Raw genomic sequence first — 20,698 nt, 5'->3', positions numbered from 1 at the left:
ATACATGCATACACATGCATATATATTGTTTCCTTCCTATTAGAGTATAAGCTCTTTGAGGGGAGATATTCTAGTATGGTGTCTGAAACATAGCAGGGTTTGATAAAAATAGGAACTGGATCTCTGATTTCATTGATTTAGGGGACTCCCAGGTGAGGAAATTCCCTCTACCAAGGCAGGTCATCATCTTCTCTGCAACTTATTGTCACAGACAGTTGCCTGGAATACTGAGCAGTTAAGCTACTTGCCCACAGACACAGAGGCAGTACGTGTCAGAGGCGGGCCTTGAACGCAACTCTTCCTGGTTCTGAGGCCAGGTCTTTATCCATCATTGCAGACTGCCCCTCAGAGCATGAGAGGTCCCTAATAAATGTTTGTTGAAATGAATTGAATGGCTGGCGCACATATCTAAAGTTGAGGTGAAAGATGCTCCACCTACCCTTTTGGGGGGGGCAGGGCAGTGAAGGTGAGAATAGGAGACTCAGAAGATTCAGAGCTAGAAGGGACTTCAGAAGGGAGGGAAGGTTTACCTGGAGGAGTCTCACTCACCCAATAGCTATGAAGGAGAGGACAGGTTTAGGGTCTTCTGGGCACAGCCACAGGATAGACAAGAAAGGGAGAAAAGGTATCAAAGCCCAGTTGTCAAGGAGAACCTCCTGGGCATGAGCTCCTTGCCTTCTGGCTCACATCACTAGCAAATGAACCTGGCCGAGAAGTGGGAGAAATTCTGTGGTCACCGAGGTCCCCATCTTTAGTTCCAGGAGAAGGAGGAGACAGCAGCAAATGCTGTTTGTCTCTTGGCTTGAAAAGCTTCCAGCCATCCCTTGCCTTAAAGGGACCCTGGCGTTCTCACAGGCCTCACACCACTTTTCACCTTCAGTCAACAGACGTGCGCTCTGAAGAGACTTATTTATTTATTTTTAAAAGGTCTAGACGTGTCATTTGCTTTTGCTGATGGAAATTAAAAGTGAAAGCCTTGAAGAAGGGTAATTAAGTTCATGCTGGCAGACTTATTATGGATTTTGTAAATCTGTGTGAGCCAGGAAGACCCTGCTGCCATTTTAAATAGAGTACGGTGATGGTCAGTGTTGTGGAGGGCAGGACATTAAGTCAGAACTAAATCCCTTAGCAAATGGTGAGAGAAAAAGAAAAAGCCACAACAAGGTCTCTCTGATTAGACATTGTCACATGGTGGTCAGCAATTATTCTTTTTGGGGAGGGGCAAGAGATCAGTGGAGGTAACTTCCAGGGTGGAAATTCCCTCCACCAACGCATAACAGGTGTCTCATCTAAACTTATAATCTTAGATAGCTACATGAGGCACTGATAGGGTAAGTGATTTTCCTAGGGTCACACAGCTAGAACGTGTAAGAGTTGGAACTTAAACCTAGGTCTTCCTGACTCTAAGGCTGCTATTTCTTATAATAATGACAACAGTATTTAAATGTATGCATGCATGTACATATGTGTATATGCATAACACACATATATGTATGTATACATACACACATACAGCTTACAGTTTATAGAATGCTTTTCGAATGACATTAAATATATAAACAGAATGTGCACATGTATATACATATGTGTATATATGCATAACACACATGTATATACACATATAGTTTATAGTTTACAGAATGAATGCTTTCCTAATAATGAGAACAGTAAGTATATAAATGTATGTATGCATGTACAAATGTGTGTATACATATAACACACATATGTATATGCACATACCTTTATAGTTTATAGAATGCTTTCCGAGTAATGACAACAGTAAGTATATAAATGTATGCATGTATATACATATGTGTATATATGCATAACACACATATACAATAGTTTATAGTTAATATAATGCTTTCTGAATAATGAAAACAGTAAGTATATACATATAAATGTATGCATGTGTGTTCATATGTGCATATGCATAACATATACACATGTATATACATATGTATGTATGTATAACCACGCACACATACATGTATAAACACATACTTTTTTTTAGTCTACAGAATGCTTTCCTCACAGCCCTCTAAAATAGTCTATTAACATTCCCATTTTACAGATGAGAATCATCCAGAAAAACTATTAAGTCTAACCTGCTTATTTTTAATTTAATTTATTTAGTTTTATTATTTTTTTAAAAAAAGCTGAGGTTAAGTGATTTGTACAAGGTCACTCAGGTAATGAGTGGTGGAGGAAGGATTTAAACCCAGGCCCTTTGACTCTGAAGCCATTTCTTTCCATCCACTGCCCCATGATGAAATAAAGCTGAGAGAGTGCAGCAGAGGAGGACTCCAAGACAAGCCTTCTGCCTCCAAGCCCACGGTGCTCCCTAAGCCTTAATTTCCCTGTCTTTCAAGTAAGGAGGGCAGATTACATGATTGCTCAGATTCCTTCCAGACCTATTATAGTCTGTCCACAGTCACAATACGCTCAAGCAACAGTGCTGGGATGTGAATACAGGTTATTTGACTCTCCTGCACTTTTTCAGCTACACTGTGCTGTCTCTTCATCATATCCCTTTCATAGGCGTGAGATAGTTTTGGCTGGCACATAGTAGGCACTTCATGAATTGTTTTTTTTTTTAAGGAGGCAATCAAGGTTAAGTGACTTGCTCAGAGTCATAAGCTAAGTGTCTGAGGCTGGATTTGAACTCAAGTCCTGATGACTCCTGGGCCAGTGCTCTATCCACTGTGCCACCTAGCTGCCCCTATTTATTTATTCACTTACTTATTATTAATGTTTAAAGGAGGCACTCGGAGTTAAATTCATGAATGTTTACTGACTGCCTCAATCTCATCTCACTTAACCATCATGAGAAGCCCTCTGTTGTTGCTGAGTCATTTCAATTGTGTCTGACTCTTCGTGACCCCATCTTGGTAGAGATACTAGAGTGGTTTGTCATTTCCTTCTCAAGCTTATTTTACAGATGAGGAAACTGGAGGCAAACAGGGTTAAGTGACTTGCTCAGGGTCACACAGTTAGCAAGTGTCTGAGGCCGGATATGAACTCATAAAGACGAGTCTTTCCAATTCCAAGCCCAGTACTCTCTCCATGGCGCCCCCTAGCTGCCCCCAAGAGAACCCTATGAGGCATTATTTGTGAGATGGAGAGTGTCATCCCTATTGACCAGATGAGGAAACTGAGGCCCCCAGAGTGCTTCAGTCACGCAGTGAGTTGGTGGCAGAGCTGGGGTTAGAAGCTGATCTCTAACCTATCACCTCATGCTCTCTTCCCATCTTCTACTACTAACTCCCTCTATTACTACATCTACTGCTCACATCTTCCTTTATCTTCCTGGTGAACTTTCCCGAGGGAAAGTAGGTTGACCCAAAAAGCTAAGCCCATAAAATTCCTTTCCACTTGGGAAGAGTCAGCTCTCTAAGGGAGAAAACTAGGGGCAAAGAAAATCCCCAAACAGTAGATAATCCTTAAATTATTGCCATTTGGCTTTAGAAGGCAATAAATAGTTCTTTTCCTTTGCAAGAAGAGGTTTGCCATCCTTCTGACAAACCAGGGGTTCTTCACCTGGGTCTATAAACTTGTTTTTAAAAATATTTTTGATAGCTGTCTTTCAATATAATTTATTTCCTTTGTAATCCTGTGTATTTGATTTTATGCATTTTAAAACATTTTTTCTGAGGAATCCAGACTTTACCAGACTGCCCAAGAGGTACATGATACAAAAGAAGTCAACAACTCCTGTGATAAACGAATATTCAAATGAATGTGGAATCACTGAATCCATACTGTTAGATTAAAGGGGGAAGCAGTTGGCGATTAAAAAATAATAATCTGGCCAGGTAGAATTATAAAATAGAAAATGCACAAATGACTGGAGTTTTGCATACATTGATGCGTTTATCAGGGGCTGCTGCTAATTTTACAAGCGTTTATTAAACATCTACTAAATGCAAGCCATTTTGTTAGGGTGAAAAATTGTGTTCAGGAAAAAAGATGCCCTTAAGGAGATTGCTATAGTCTTATTAGGGGGATGTGACAAGTCCGTTGTTTAATTTTTAGAGGGCTGCTATCCCTTGTATTTTTAAATGGCAATATATGTAGTTCATAGAATCATATGTTCATAGATATATGGCTAGAAAGGACCTTACAGGTCACTGAGTTCAACCTTCTTACTTTAAAGATGAAGAAACTGTGTATAAGAGAAATTAAGTGATCTGTCCAAAAAGACACAGGTAGTAAGTAGAGAGCTGGGGCTGTTCTCTGAATTCAAATTCCCTGCCTTTTCCATTACACCATGCAGAGTTACAACATATTCATGTATGCACGGATATGTGCATGCGCATGTACATACACTCTGGGACCCCAATTGGGAAATCTCTAGATTTAAGATAAAGCCAGTGTCCCTATGCAAGGGAGAATTAGACCACAATTCAAAAGCTAGTGGCACTCCTGGGCCTAACTGACCCAGAAGAGGATCCAGAAGAGAACCAAGTCATCATGAGAGCCCGGAACACAGTCTGTGAATACTAAATGCTGGCTGATTGACTGATAGAAGGTTTTAAGCACAGGAGCCATGATTGCCCAGAAAATCCCTTGTTTTTTTCATGAGATGAATAGTAGAGATAGGCCTGGAGCCAATGGTCTGGAATAGATGCGGGCAAACTATGGCCCCTTATACCTGCTTTTGTATAGATCCATGGGCTAAGAATGGCTTATATATTTTTGAATACAATTTTATTTTATTTACAAATGTAAAAACCATTCTTATTTAGAGGGCTGTATGGAAATAGGCTACCCTTGTGACATAGTTTGCCAACCCTTAGGGAAGCAGGAAACCTAGAAGTTAAATGTTCACCAAAATGAGAGGTGTGGGGTGGGGTGAGGATTATTTTTAAGGTCCTTCCGGCTCTGACATTACATGATTCTAGAGTTAAAAAGAGCTGGAATGAAGTGTGCCTAGTTTTGACTTTTCTCTGTTTCCTTAGCACTTAGCCTAGTTCCTGGCACACAGTAAGTGCTTAATAAATGCCTTTTTGATTAATAGGCTTCACCTGGAGAAGGCTGAAATAGAAAAATCTTCACCTAATTTTGCAATAATTGGAGGGAGGAGTGGTGTGTGTGTGTGTGTGTGTGTGTGTGGTGTGTGTGTGTGTGTGTGTATTTTTTAGGAGGCAGCTAGGTGGCACAGTGGATAAAGCACCGGGCCTGGAGTAAGGAAGACCTATCTTCCTGAGTTCCAATCTGGTTTCAGATACTTACTAGTTGTGTGACCCTGGGAAAGTCACTTCACCCTTCTGGCCTCAGTTTCCTCATCTATAAAATGAGCTGGAGAAGGAAATAGCAAACCACTCCAGTATCTTTGCCAAGAAAACCCCAAATGGGGTTACGGAGAGTCGGACACAACTGAAAATAACTAAACACCACCAACCACCACCACACACATTTTATGACTTATAAATAACTACACACAATATATCATTTGATCTCCACAAATGCTCTTTGAGAGAGGGACTACTGTAATTCCCATTTGGTAAATAAGGAAAATGAGGCTGAGTGGTTAAATTATTTGCCCATGGTCATCACAGCTAGTAACTGAGTCAGGATCTAAGCCAGGTCTTCCTAATTACGAGTCCAGCACCTGGAGCTGTTCAGCATTCCCACTGAAAATTGGAGCTAAAGAAATGGAGGTTAAGTTGAAGAAAAAGGAAGGATTAAGGCTTAGAAATATTATTATTTTATTATTATTATCCCATATAACAAAGGATAGAAACCAGAAGATTTAGAGCTAGAAGCCGCCTTAATAATTCATCTAGTCTGATCCATTCATTTAAGAGAACTGAGAACAAGAGATGGCCTCTCGGTTAAATGACTTTCCCAAGGTCACAAAGTCAAGAGGCAGGACTCAAGGCCAGGTGCTCCACCATGTTGCCTCTCTTAGGACTGACTTTCCCAGCATCACCCAAGTAATAAGTATCAGAGTTAGGATTTGAGGCCAGGTGCTCTGGACTCTAAATCTAGGGTTCTTTCTATTCTATCACACTGGAAGGAGGTCTATATATACTTCATATCCAAGAGATATACCCCATGATGAAACAGATCCATAAGAGTTTATCTGAATAGCCAGGAAAGGCTATTCACCCCTCATCGATGAGGCACAGGGTTGAGCCGCTTTTCCACTAGTGGGAAGAGAGTTTATTGAGTCACTCCTCAGGGTCTCACTTATACTTGGAACACATGGACAAACGGACAGATATGAAGATGATGAGTGTACCCAGCATCAAAGAATGTTCATCAGGCTAGAGGGTAGCTTTGTGTAGGAACACCAACTGCAAAACCCAGGATCATATTTCAAGCCAAACCACTGTGGAAAAAATAGCTCTAGGCTTTGTGTTTGCCCCACTGCTTGCCCCCAAAGTGGCAAGGTGAGGATAATGAGGTAAGGGGGTTCTGGGCTAAACTTCTTAGAGTGACTCAGACTCATTCTTTACAACTGACCAGAGTGCTAGGACATGGGGATGAGGACCTACTCCCACTCCTTCCTTATCCCTGAGTTTTTTGGGGAGAAGGAGGATTAGTAAGCCTGGAAGAGGACAATGGAGGGCCTGAAGCTTAGGGTGAAGAAGAGAAGGAACAAAAGGAGGGGGAGGAAGAAGGTTTGGGAAGCATCGGGGGAGGGGGAAGAAAAAGGACATCTTGGTAGAAAATGGAGTCAGGAGGCAAAGAAAGAAAGAAGAAAGAGCAAAGAGTGTTTTAAGATCACAGGATTTAGAGTGAGAAGGGCCCTTAGGCACCATCTAATTCAATCCACTTATTTTACAGAGGAAAACAAGGTTGAGTTAAGCTAAATAAGTTGCTCAAGGTTCTGCAGCTGGTAAGAAAAAGAGGCAGAATTGGCATCCAGGTCTCATGACTTCAAATCTAGTGCTCTAAGAAAGGGCTGCCCATTGTTGGATTTCTCCCACAATGCTGGGTGACCTCAGAATGCTTTGCTTCTTCATCTAGCCCCACTTCTCTCCACAGTTTTAGAAAGTCACTGCAACTCTGGGGTTCAACACGCAGAAACCAGATCATCCCCAGCACTAAACCAACCCTTTAGGAACCAACTGCAGGACCCTGGCACATAACCTTGGAGAGAACCAGATGGCTCTGGCTACTCTGATGGGGGCTGTCGCCTGAGGGAGAGAGTGCCTGCAGAGGAAAGGAACAACTAAGTAGGACTGCAGCCGAGTCATCAGATGCAGATGCTTTGCAGTCTAGACACACAAGGACAGGATGCATTCCTAGCAATCCTGTGCCCCCCAAACCAAGAGAACACATGAGGCGGAGTGTGCACACAGGGTGGATTGGAACACTTCGACAATTTTTAAAATCCAGCTGTCATTGGTACTGGTTATTTGGTGCTTTCACCTTCCCCAAAGCGAGACTAGGAAACTGCAAAGCTAAGAGAGAGCAGCACACAGCATGTCCATGGTAAACAATTTATTTTTCTACCTCAGTTGCTTACAGGAAAAAAAAATGTCATTAGGGAATAGCACAGATGAGCTATTTACAAAAATGAGAAAATTCACAATGGCTAAAAACATTTGCAAAGTCATGCATCCTAGGATAAGTTCACTGAAGAAAAGCAATTCATAGCAAAACAAAATGGAGGAAGGGGGTGGGAAACAGCCATAGAAATCAAAAAAAGAATGATAAAAGTAACAATAAGGAAGCCCACTGCCTGAAGAAAAATAAAAAGAAGCCAAGCAGCTACGGCATCAAGCATCTGTAATGAAATGATTAGCAGGGCTGTCTGTGCTGGGCATCTGGGACGCCCATACCCAAACACCATGTTGATTAACAAATACCAAACATAATGCAAGCATGTAGTTCACTTCTCACAAACTTAAGTACTTTGAAAAGGGGGGCCCGGGTATGAATTGGAAATGCTTCTACCTCCTGAGCGAGCTGAGTGATTGATAAGAAGGGGAGAGACATCCAGGACTGGGAAGGGAGTAGCTTTCACCAGGTTATATGGACTGTTTGAGTTGCAGTTAGCATGGCTCTGAGGGCAGCTAGGTGGCAATGGATAGAGCACTGGGCTGGCAATCAGGAAGACTCAACTTCCTGAGTTCAAATCTGGCCTCAGACACTTACAAAGCTGTGTAACCCTGGGTAAGTCACTTAACCCTGTTTGCCTCAGTTTCTTCATCTGTAAAATGAGCTGGAGAACGAAATGGTAAACTGCTTCAGCATCTCTGCCAAGGAAACCCCAAATGGGGTCACAAAGAGTTGAACACGATTCAACAACAGCAAAATAGCATGGCTCTGAGTCATGGGCCTAGGTTTTAATCCCTGCACTTCTACTCTGTGACTTTAAGCAAATCTCTGATCCTCACCTTCTTTATATGAAATGAGAGGGTTAGACCAGCTGATTTCTTACCTCCCTTCTACCTAGCTTTATATTCTATAACTCTCTGGAGAGAACTTTATAGGCTACCTAGTCCCAGTTCCCTTATTTTACAGAGGAGGAAACTGAGGCCTTGAAAGAAGTAATTCCAAGTCATATGAAAGTGGCAGGTCAAAGTTTATAGTGACCGATTATTATCCTATATCTAGAGCTGGAAGGGATCTCAGAGGCCATCCAATCCAACCCACTCATTTTACAGATGAGAAAGCAGGCCCATGGAGTTTAAGTGATTTGCCCAAGGTTAAGAAGGTAGTATATGCCAGAGGTAGGATTTGGAGTCAAGTCTTGACCTCAGAACCAGTGACTACCCTTTCTATTGTATCATTCCTCCTTTACATAGTTATAGCCCGAGTCTATTATTTCCTAGTCTTGTCCTATTACAGGGAGTTCTGGGGCAAGTGATGAGGAACCTTTGGCCTGACTAGGCTGGTGATGGAGCATCCTAACCCCACTGTGCCTAGGGAAACCAAGAGGATAGCTGTCTTGGACCCAATGGTACTAGAGAGGGAACCATAGCCCCAAATTGGATGAGGGTAAGGTGGGTTAGGAACATCTCAACTCTGCTCATTCCCTATGTGACCCTTATTCTGAGAGCACCCAGGTGCTACTGTTTTATCCAGGCTTCCCATTTTGGGGAGAGATGTGATGGTGTCAGCCATCAAAGGATCAGACCCAAAGGGAGATTGATCAGATAATTACACACTTGCCAGATTATTTCTCATGGAATGGAATTGTGCGTCTTGGATAGGATAATTATATTCCCTCTCTGTACTGCCCAACAGTCTCAAAAAGAAGACATCAGTTCTCCCCCATATCCACTGCTAATGTGCTATGTAGCCATGAGAAGCCCCAGCACTTTAGCTGGGCTAGCTGTGAAATCAGTTCAAGTCTGGTGGGCTCAAAGAAGTTGTGAGAAGCTTCCTGGGGGGCCTGTCATAGGTCACAACGCAAGCAGACACTTACTGAGCATACAAGAAGCAAACATAATGAGAAGAGGATAACAAAATTTAAAGAAAAAAATAGAAAGAAAAAAACCAAAGACTAGAACATGTAGAGTGAAGTAATGAATCCATAGACCTATTTTTGAAATAGGAAATAAAAAAAAGTGCATTTAGAACACAGCCAGCTAGGAGAGGGAGGGTTTCATTGATTTGCAACTGTGGTCACCCAGGCCTTCTCTCTCTCTCTCTCTCTCTCTCTCTCTCTCTGTGTTTCTCTCTCCCATTAGTAATGGTAGTAAACCCCAATTTGTTATGTCTCTTTAAGAACTAGTTGATAAAAATTATGTCTTGTGATATTGGCAAATAGTATGCAAAGTGAAATAAGAACAGAAATTAATAGATTAAATGGAAAAGATAAATGCTGAGGGGGGAAGGGGAAGGAAAACAAAAGAATAAGGAAAGATTAATGATAATAACAATAAAACCAGACAAACACTGAGCTATAATGGTCTGGGGGTGGGGGTGCAAATCTTACTTCGTGGGATGACAGAACAGGTGTCCAAATGATCAAATGACATCCTTCATTCCCAGGAAAGAGCTTTGACCTACTGCCACAGATTGTGCGAATGACACACGGCACCTTTTTGTCAAAGAGCTCTGGGTGTGTTCACATAGACTGTTATATCTGTCCTCACAGGAAGTGAACTGGGATAAGTATTATTGAGCTCTGATTTTGACAGGATGAATGGTAGCCCAGAAAAGTTAGTGACATTCCTAAGATTACACAGCAGAATTGAGGGGGTGAGGTAAGAGTAAAATCCAGGTCCCCTCTGGCTTTCAGTTTCCAATGGAAATGAATAATTCTAGGTTGCCTAACTGCAGACAAGAAGACGTTCTGGTGTTTTAAACAGGCTCAGGTCACATTCTCCTTTAGAAGGGGATTTGGCATCCAAAGTATATATTCTGTGAGTAGTCCAAAAGGAAAGTGGGTTTTAGCAAACTGAGTAACAACGGACTTTATCAAAGCCTGTTCTTTTCAGAGCTATATTTCAAGAGAGCAAAAATGAATGCTGCGATGCTGACCAGGAATGACTGAGGAGCAAGTGAAAACAACCAGGGTGATGGAGACACATTAATTGTCAGAATTCTGAGAACTGTCCTGGATGACTATAGAGGAAGAGAGGAAAGATGTGGGGCTGGAGATGGGAGAAGAGATTCAGCTGCCAGATGAGTGAGAGTGAGTGAGGAAGACCTGGGACACATCATCCCTATGTCTTGTCTCTATTTTGGCTCCATGCCACCTCCCCCACCTCCAATTCCAAAAACACTTGGTAGAATATTTACTGACTCCAAGATAGGAGACAGATGTTACAAAGTCTCATAGTCCTGTGGTCACATCCCTTCCCATAGCTAAGAATTAAGTCCTAGAAAAAAAAAAAGAATTAAGTCCTAGGAAGGCCAGAGATAGAGCTTCCCCCTGGGAGAATAGGGTCTTGAAATGCCCTTTTAACATTTCAATGGCCCAAATCAAAACAGGTCCATGCTCCCATATTTTTTTCTTTCCACAGCAACAGAAAAAGAAAAAAATTGAGGCAGTGTGCTAAAAACAAAAATCAATCTGGCTTTCTGAGGAAAAGTCATCTGCATTAAACTGGCTGCACCTGTGTTCCCCATTTGGGGACTGACTCAGCCACATCTGGGTCCCAAAGAATTGAGGGTTGGGAGGAGATAAGCAAGGGTGAGAGTGGGATTGAGGGTGCAGGTGTGAAGTGGCTGTCTCTTACTCGAGGTATGGATGGTCAGGGAATGGAAATGGGAATGGCCTTCTCCCATGGGTTAGTCTTTCCCTGTCCTATGGTTTCTGAACAGTCTTTCTTGGGCAACCTTGCTGGGCCCATTCTGGGCCAGCCCCAGCCAGTAACCTAGGGCCTTCAGTGCTTAGGTAAAGACAGATGGGCTTTCAGAGATGCAACTGTTATTTGCTTACTGATTTTGTAGGGTGGGAGGCCTGAGATGGGATAAAAACTGTTTACTGCCAATGAGCAAGTGACATGAAGTTGACCAGATGGACAGCAGCTTGATAAGACCAAATACCTAAGCTGTCAAGGCCATCTAGACCCTTTGGACTACATTAGGGAATGGAGCAGTCCTGATGGTGGCAAGCATCCCAGGCATGGTACATGATCACTGCAACACCTACCCCGTGAGGCCACAGGATCCCTCTTTCATTATGGGGAGTGCAGGGCATATATGGTGCTGCCTTTTCTTCCCATGCTCCTTCTCATTGGCTCTTTCCTCCAAGGGACCAGTATCTTTGTTGGAGAGATCCTGGTACAGTTATTTGGGATTCACACTTGGCCTGTTAGAGAAGGTTCTCTAATGTGACTCATGGTGGGGATGGTGATATGTTGATTTCAGAAGGCTTATGAAGGCTGATGGGGGTGGAGAAAGAGGGAGAAAATGGGAACAGAAAAGACCCTATCTCCCCACATCCTTCAAATGGTTCAATTAAAAAAACCATTCCTTTGGGAACAATGCCCCACGAGTGGAAAGAATGAGTGATGCTGTTATCATAGGGCAGTGGGCAGGGTGCCCAAATCTACAGAACATCAGGACTAGGACAACTGGACCTTGGAACCTCATGCTCATCCTCCACCCCCCCAAAAAAAGCCTTAGGGGGACACAATGTCAAGGAGGCAAGGAGGAAGTGATATCTCCCCTAGATCCAACTATCAGCTCATAAGTTGAGAAGAATGCAAATTGTAGCGTTAACAGGTACAGATGAAGTTTGGGGGTGTGTGTGTGTGTGTGTGTGTGTGTGTGTGTGTGTGTGTGTGTGTGTGGTGATGATGATGATGATGATGGGTTTCCTGTGCTTCCCCATACCTTTTTTAAGCGTCACTACATTTATTTTTCTCCACCCCAAGATTACAGTATTTTTCCTGCCCATCCTTCCCTTGAGCCAGGGGCCAGCTGCCCCAAAGCAGGGATGCTAGGATCCTCCTCTCCCCTCTGCTCATCTATCTGAGAGAAGCTGTGGGCAAGGAGTCCTCAGTGTAATCTAGAGTAATAGATGATCCCCTGGTGGAAATTTGTCTTGGCACCAGGGGAAGCCAAAGCAGAGTGAAGCTGGAAGTGGAAGCCTCCACTCTGGACTCCAACTCTGACCTTGCTCCACCCCCCAAGTCTTAAGGGAAAAGGTCTAGCCTGCCTGTGGTAGCAAGGCAGACCACTTTTAAAATCTACCCTGACCTCCTCTCCATTCATGTGAATGTCTCCCTCCCGAGCTTAGCCAAAAGTTGAAACAAAGACACATGTTTTGTCCATAGCATAAGAGATCTAGAATCTCAAAGAACCTTAGAGACCATCCAGTCTAAACCCTACACTGGAAAGATGAGGGACTGAGGTCCAGGGAAGGTGGGTGACTTGCCCAAGGTCACACAAATGATAAAGGTGGAATTTCAATCCAGAACCTGTGACTGCAGAGCCAGTGTTATTTCCACTGTATCATACTAGTTCTCATACCTATATCTCCAGGGCCAAGAATCTGCCACATCTTCATTTTCTTTGCTTCGTAATGAAGCCCAGGAGCCAGTGCTTGTGTCCACCTGGTTCTAGGTAACTGAAGGTAGATAAAGCTCCCAATAAGGTTGGTTGCCTCCTAATCGGTCAGGTGTGAAACTATCCCAGGGCCCAGCTTTTCACAGTAACTTCCTGCCTCTGACCAACGAATATAGACACACAGAGGTCCAAGCTTTGCTTTGAAGACCTTCCTTATGACTCTTTAGGAAATACCTCTGTTCCAGGCCAATAATTTCCCCTTGCGGGGAAAGACTCTCTCTCCAACCCCACCACACTGCCTCCCAGTTCCAGGCTGCCTTTCCACCGCCCTGGGGGAAGCTTCCAATCCCAGGCTAGCCTGCCAAATCACAGCAAGAGTCTGGGATTGGAGAGCAGTCCTTGTAGTCTCTGACTGAATGGAAACCAGTACTGCAGCAAGTCTGACACCCACACAGAGGGAGAGAGGTAGGAAAACACCCTACAATGGAAAGCAAACACCAACAATAATAAAAAAAGAAACCCACCAATACACAGGAAAAGAGCATCCAATTGAGAGCTGTTAGAAATGAATCAGTCTGGGAAGGGGGAGGAGGATGGGAGGAAGACGCCAACACATGAAACTTCAGACACATGGTGGGGAGGAGGAGAGTGGCGATGGTGGGTGGAATAAATCCCAGAGCCCCCAGAGTTAAATCCCTAATGAGACATGACTTACAACACATTTCAGAAAAAATAAGAGTGATCAGAGGGAGACCTCTGTCTTCCAGGATTTCTGCTGTTTAAACTTTCCCTTTTTTCTTAAAAACTTCCATTTTCAAATAACCAGCACCAATTAACATACATTAGTTAACCAAATTAATTCATCAGAAAAATTAATCCAAATTTCTTATCTGTGTCCTGATACTGAGGATGAGTATGTCTTTTTTTAATGTGGATTTTTTTTTTTGCATGAGTCAAATCCTATTCTGGATTCTCCCCTCTCCCTCCAAATCTATCGGGTTTTCAATGTTGTGGGTGACACAAAGGTACTCACCTGGAAACTGATAGCTGTAGCTTGGAGCAAATCCAGGATAGCCTCGGCCATATGTCGCCACAAAGTTTGGGTAGCCTTGAACACATATATAAACAGGAGAAAGTCATGTTAATGAAGCTTGGCTCTTTACTCTTTTCAAATGAGATACAGGAAGCAGGTAGATGGGGATAGCAGGTGATGAGTCTGGCTTTTTTCTTTCTTTTTCTTTTTTGGAACAAGCCCCAGATCTCATGTTCAATAAGGCCCTGGACCTGAGGTATGGGTCATCTTTCTCTGGTGCCTGTGGAGAGCAGGGCTGTCAGTTTACACACAATTAACCTGCGTGTGGCCAGCTAAGGCCCCAAAGACTAGGCAGTCTTTCTGAATCGGCAGAGTAAATGCCAGGTGCTAACTGGAGACCCCAGAGCCCCTGCGTGGCTGACATTTGGGGAGCTTACAATGGCTGTACTTTACTTTAGAGTTATTGACAATGGGAGGCCTGGGTATTAGTAATGGTTACTCCCAAGGGAGAGGGGGACAGCTATGAGGGGAAAGGAAGCACCTGAACCAAGCAAAAAGTAGCTGGTTAGTTAAGGGGAAACAGTTCATTGGGGGAGAAAATTCAAGCTTGAGGTTGCCTTTGGGAAGCATATAATCCATTAGACCCCACCCGGAGTGCAGCAGGACAAGTCTATGTCCGCACCACAACTTCTACGGCCCTGGGGGTGTTTTCCCAAGAATGCACTCTGGATATATGACCCATTGGGGCAGTTAGGTGGTATGATGTATACAAGGAAAACCGGAGCTCAAATCCTGTCTCATACGCTTACTAGCTGAGTGACTCTAGACAAATCACTAGACGCATCAGTTTCCTCATCTGTAAAATGGGGGCAGTAATAGCACCTACCTTGAAGAGCTGAAGTGATGATCAAAAGAGATAATAAAATATGTAAAGTGCTTTGCAAATCTTAAAGTGCTATCTATTAAGTATTAGCTATGATTATTTTCCAGAATGGAGAATGCTCTCTATTTTGCCCTTTTCAGAGAGTAAGATGCTGTTTTCATAGGACATTTTGCTCAAGGGGCATGGAGCATTTCTTCTCAGGATGCTTGTTTTCTCCTTCGAGGTTAAGGGGGCACTTTGCTGAAAAGATTCAGGTGGGCAACAGATAAACCACTACCAGCGAAGTTGGGTCCTGCTGCATTCCTGGCTGGCTCTCTTCTCTAGCTCGTAGCAAATTATAGTGGGAATCTCTCTTTTTTCCTTCTTACTTCATCATAGGATTCTAGAAGTAGAGCTGGAAAGGGTTCTTCCCAGAATCCTCAGCTACAAGTACCATACCAGTCTCCCCCAACCACCTTTTACCTGCTTTGTATATGTTCGTGATACCTATATACTGGGTATCCCAAAAATCAAATGCAGTGTTAAGCTTTAATAAACACAAATTTATGATTAGCTAATGTGCATTTTTCAAAAAAGGGGCAGCTGGGTGGCATGCCTAGATAGAGTAGATAGAATGCCAGGACTGGAATCAGGAAGACTCATCTTTCTGAGTTTAAATCCAGCCTCACACACTTCTGAGCTGTGTGACTCTGGGCAAGTCACTTAACCTTGTTTGCCTCAGTTTCCTCATCTGTAAAATGAGCTGGAGAGGAAATGGCCAACCACTTTATCTTTAACAATCATGAATTTTACTATATTTAATAAGCAGGAATTTGGATAGCTTTAATAAGTAAATATTAATAACAATCTAATAACAGGCTGAAATTTAATAAGCTTAACACTACATTGAGGCTTTGGGGATACCCAGAATGTATAAGTTCTCTTACTCTATATAATATAGGCTCTTTAGGAACAGGGATTATTTCCCTTCTAACTTTGCATCTCCAGCACCTAGCACAGGGCCTGGCATAAAGCATGCAATGAACAAATGTTTGTTGACTGGCTGATTGTGTACACGGCCCCAAACACGTCTATAATCTTTTCTTCTTTGAATCAGTGGTTAGTGACACGATCTCTTCTTTTTCCCCAATGGAGAGTTTTAGATAGTTTTATCAAGCTAGAGACAACATGGCCTGGGAACCAGGAGATCTGGGTCCTAGTCTCAGTTATATCCCAGTCGTCAAAATTCAACCATGCACAATTCCACTTCCAAATTTATGGGTAATGCTAAAATAAAGATTAAATTGTTTGACCTTGTCTTCTTCAGGGAAGGGAACAAGCATTTACATAACACCTACTATGTGCTAGGCACTAGGCTGAGTGCTTTTACAATTATTATCTCATTTGATCCTCATGACAACTCTGGGGGTAAGTGGTATTATTATTCCCTTTTTACAGTTGAGGAAACGGAGGCTGAGAGAGGTAAAGTGACTTGCCCAGGGTCACACAGATAAGAAATGTCTGAGGCCAGATATGGACCTGGGTCTTCCTGACTCCAGGCCCAGGGTTCTATCCACTGCGCCACCAGATCACTTCCCCTTCATCTCACCTCCCCAACTGGACTAGATCAAGGGTTCTTAAGCTTTTCTGTGTCATGGTCCGCTCTGGCAGGCTAGTGAAGACTATGGACCCTTTCTCAGAATAATGTTGTAAAATTCAGGATTACAAAGGAAACCAATTATATCGAAATACAGAAATATTTTTAAAGGTTCGCAGAAACATTCAATAGTATTATTAAAAATCAAGCATTTTAAAGTATTTTTTAAAGCCCATAGACCCCAGGTTAAGAACCCTGGGCAGATGGTCTCTATGTTCCAAGGCCCCAAATGATCTATGGGACCATGGAGGCCCCACTCAAATCTGTGACTTGAGGGCTGAGACCATTTGTGCTGCTTTCTCTATCCAGGGAGAAACACTCCCGGATTTGCTGTTTGTCACAACTCATTGGCCAGTTGAAATATTTCCACCTTGGAAGGGCCTCAGTGCCAGGTCCTTCACTATTTATTTTCTAGCATAGCACTGAGTCATGAATCGGTGGATTCCTTCATGGTTCCTCTAGGCAGGCAAGACCAAATGATCCAACAGCTTGGCACCAACTTTCCTTTTGGAAGTGGAACATAGATGGTTGGGTTTTGGTGATGAGAGGGTGGAGGACAGCACTGGGGGAGTGAACCCAGGGGCGAGGGGGGTGGTAGAAGGAAAAGAAGAGAAAGAAGGAAAAAGGAGAGGGGAAAAGAGGACACTGAAGCTTTAAATAGACATGTACACACTGGTTCTTTCCTTGATATTTATTTCATGGCTGAACAGCTCAATCCTCTTTTAAATTAATCACCTCTGCTATTAAATCAGATCTTTCAGCGTTAGATTTCTCATACCATTATTTCAACAATATTGATAAACGGATTATATGCAAACAGCCGAATCACTGCTGCCTGTGGGGCTTTCCTGATGAAAAATGACGGTGCTGTATCCAGCTTCAGCACTGGGGATCTTAAATATTTTAGCATTAATCTGACAGTGAAAGCATTAGCCCATGTGTCACCTTCAAGACTCCTGTGGAGGAGGAGGATGGGGGCTGCAGATGGAACATCGAGTTCCTTCTAGCCTCCTGGTCACTAGGATAAACACATCCCCAACTTCCCGACATGCCCCAAAGCCTGTCTCCAAGAACAGGCAGGCAGGAAGGAAGTGGGGGCAGGGGACTGGGAGGGAAAAACATGGTTTACAGTTGTCCTCCCAGTATCACCTCCATCCTCCCCACTCTCCAATGGCTACCAGTATGCCTTGCAACAACAAAGATGAGAAGAATGTGGCATGTGCCAGAGAGGGGTTCCCATCCCCTGCTTCCCTCACTGAACATCCTCTAGGTCAGGCAGATGAAATCATAAATTTATAATACAACATTACTTCAATTTTCCTCTTCATTTACCACTGTGATGCCCAGCTCTGCTCTAACGAGTCACAGCCTGAGCCACACAGGGGAAATTGGCTGGCTGAATATCAATAGCACATTAACACCAGGCCCATGTGGATGCTTCATCAAGCCAAATTATGGCCAGGATGACCTATCTACCACTTCCATTAGCTGCCATTCTCCTCCTGCATTGGCCAATGCAAGATTTATTTGCTTCAGTACTCGGAGTGACTGATCAATTCTGTGGTAATTATCTCTTGTCACTGAACTAAAAAAACCCAAGGCTTTTTCTTCCACCTCCAACTTTCTAAGCAGATCTACCTTGCCATATTGGGAGAAAAAACAGAGCACAAACAAAAAACAAAAACCCTAATATCAACAGTTAAAATTAACTTGCTCCTCCTTTTTGGACAATTGAGCTAATCTTTTGTCCCCATCTCCCAAGGTGGCAGGGTTCCGAAGGCTCCAGTTCTAAATCTTTTGCTTAGTCTAGAAAATTCATGTGTTCTCATGAGAGTGAGGAGCATTATTCATCCTCTCCTGTGCTCTGTTACTCAGCTACCCAGAAGGACAGAGAACTGCCTCGACCAGGTCTGTGTCAAATGATAGTCTTCTGTAGTGTGGGATGGGGAAGGAGGAAGGGGGGCAGTCTGGAACCTAAAATGTAACAAAAATAAATAAATTAAATTTGATTTAAAAAAAAAGAAAAAAGTGAAGGCTTTCTTCATCTTCCCAGCCCTGCTCTACAGAAGGAGGACCCAGTTCTTTTCTAACACGTTTTTTAAATAAGAGGGTGCTAGAAAGGTTAACTGAGTTAAAAAAAAATTATGATAAGTTTCCTGAGAGTAGAAAAAGCTAAAGAGAATCTTAATACTGATCTTTGGATAGAGGAAGAAGTATTTTCTTTTTTCCTTTTACTAGACCTATGATTTTATCAGCATATAACTCATTGTGTAAACTCTCACCATCAACAAGGATAGACAACACTTTCATAATTTATAGTCTTGGAGTTATTCCTGGGGCAAGAAAAAGAAAAATTATTTAACTATAGTCACAAAGCTAGCACGAGTCCAAGGCAGGGCTTAAACCTAGATCTTCCTGATGTACGAGGTGCTCTCTCTTAGAGAAAGAATCACCACATGGCTTTTATGAAGATCAGAAGTTGTTCATCTTTATTTTATTTTTCTGGAGGCAACTGGAGTTGAATGACTTGCCTAGGGTCACATAGCTAGTAAATGTCTGAGGTAGGGCTTGAACTCAGGTCCTCCTGACTCCAGGACCAGTGATCTATGCACTGACCCACCTAGCTGCCCTGACTTTATTAAAGAAATAACAAAAGGGCTCAGAGAGTAGTAGGTGGGACAGAGATTAGACGGCTGTAAGCATTTTCTAGTTAACTGCAAACACTCAGATGACTAGTGGTGAAGTCAATCTTCCTTGTAGAAAAATCTAAGTCTTAGACAGCCTTAGAGAAATGGACTAAATGCTATCTTCCCCTAAAGCTTTCCTTCTTAAGGAGGTGCCTTCCAGCCCCATACTTCCAATATTTCTCCAAATTCTCCTGGAAGACTGTAGAAGCACCAAGTGCAATGATTGCTAGGGACCCTTTCTCTTTGCCATCAAGAATTAGGTTACTCTGCACTGGCTGGCCAATTTGTGATAGGATCATCGCTGCTTTAAATTTTTTTTTAAACAAAGCTAATAAATAATCTCATCTCCCCATACAAAATGTTCAATTCATCTTTCTCCAACACGCTCACAATTACTTAATGGAAGCTGTTTTTTCAAAGATTTATTTCATTGTTTTTCCAAGCCCTGAAGTAAGATTTTTGTCAAATTGCAAATGCTGCTGCTGCTGCCTTACATTTGGGCCAACAGCCTTGCTTGGACTGTAACAGAATTACATTGTGACATCCGAGGTGTGCTATGACTGATGGGAATTAGAGTCAGTCGACATTCCCAAGGGAACAGGCCCAGTCTGATGAATCTTTCCTATTTCTGCTTCATTTGGAAGAAGCTGCAATGCCATCACTTCAAAGGGAGAAGGAAAATCCTCCCCAGTGCTCCAGAAAAAAAAAGGGATTGGAATAAATGATTGATTTTACTTATAAACAAATATCCCTCTCATCTTCCAAAAGGTCCAGTGGCCAAAGAGAGGATTGGGTGAAGGTGGAGAGAATGACCAAAGGACAAACTGTAGTGGATTTCTGATTTTTCTTCTCTATGGTGGTTTAATTCTCAGACACTTCCAAGCTATGTGTGTGTCTCGGTCCACGCCACTTAACCTCTGTCTCAGTTTCCTCATCTGCAAAATGGGGACAATAACAAGACTTACCTACATACGTAAAGTACCGTACTATATAAATGCTAACTATTATTGATGCAGACATCCCCTTCCATACATAGCTCTGGAGAGGAACAGATTTTCCTGAGGGCCCAGATAAAGGTTTCCATAGAATCCCAGTACTGATTTTTTTTTGTGAGGGCAGGCAGGGAGAGGAACTTCTTATTGCACCAGGCCAAGCCAGGGCCTGGGCTCCAGGTGGAGGGCTGGGAGGTATGCCAGGTCTCAGCCTCAGCCAGAGCTCGAGTAGCCAATAAGTACAAACTTTAAAAAGCAGAGGGGGAGGCAAAGGGCTGGCCATAACTCAAGGGGTAATAGACTTTTAACTGCTACAATATTTTTTTTTACCAACGGCTAATTCTTTAATGTGACTCAAGGAAGTAGTAACTTGAGACTTGAAAGAACGGGAAAATAGCTAGAGCAGATAATTAAGCATCTGGCATTCATCACAGCTCCATCCCTCACTCAGGGCAAGCCAACGGGATCATGCTCAGAGAGCTGATGGGGGGTGGGGGAAGAATGGGGAGAGGAGCAAGGGTGGACCAAATGCATAAGCTT

The 20,698-nt window shown here is 42.9% G+C and overlaps 1 protein-coding gene across 9 annotated transcripts in view; it reads right to left on the bottom strand.

Moving 5' to 3' along the window:
- The window catches only part of MSI2 (musashi RNA binding protein 2), a 539,650-nt gene that overhangs the window by 56,721 nt on the left and 462,231 nt on the right, over window positions 1-20,698 (bottom strand). For all 9 annotated transcript variants that reach the window (XM_020991908.2, XM_020991907.2, XM_020991911.2 and 6 more), the window contains exon 10: window positions 13,961-14,035. In XM_020991908.2, the coding sequence (XP_020847567.1) occupies window positions 13,961-14,035 (75 nt within the window). The remainder of the gene's footprint in view (window positions 1-13,960; window positions 14,036-20,698) is intronic.

The sequence above is a fragment of the Phascolarctos cinereus genome, unplaced genomic scaffold, assembly GCF_003287225.1.
Source record: "Phascolarctos cinereus isolate Bilbo 61053 unplaced genomic scaffold, phaCin_HiC Scaffold_5;HRSCAF=322, whole genome shotgun sequence".
In the NCBI taxonomy this organism is placed as follows: Eukaryota; Metazoa; Chordata; class Mammalia; order Diprotodontia; family Phascolarctidae; genus Phascolarctos; species Phascolarctos cinereus.
This window is presented reverse-complemented; position numbering and strand designations above follow the sequence as displayed.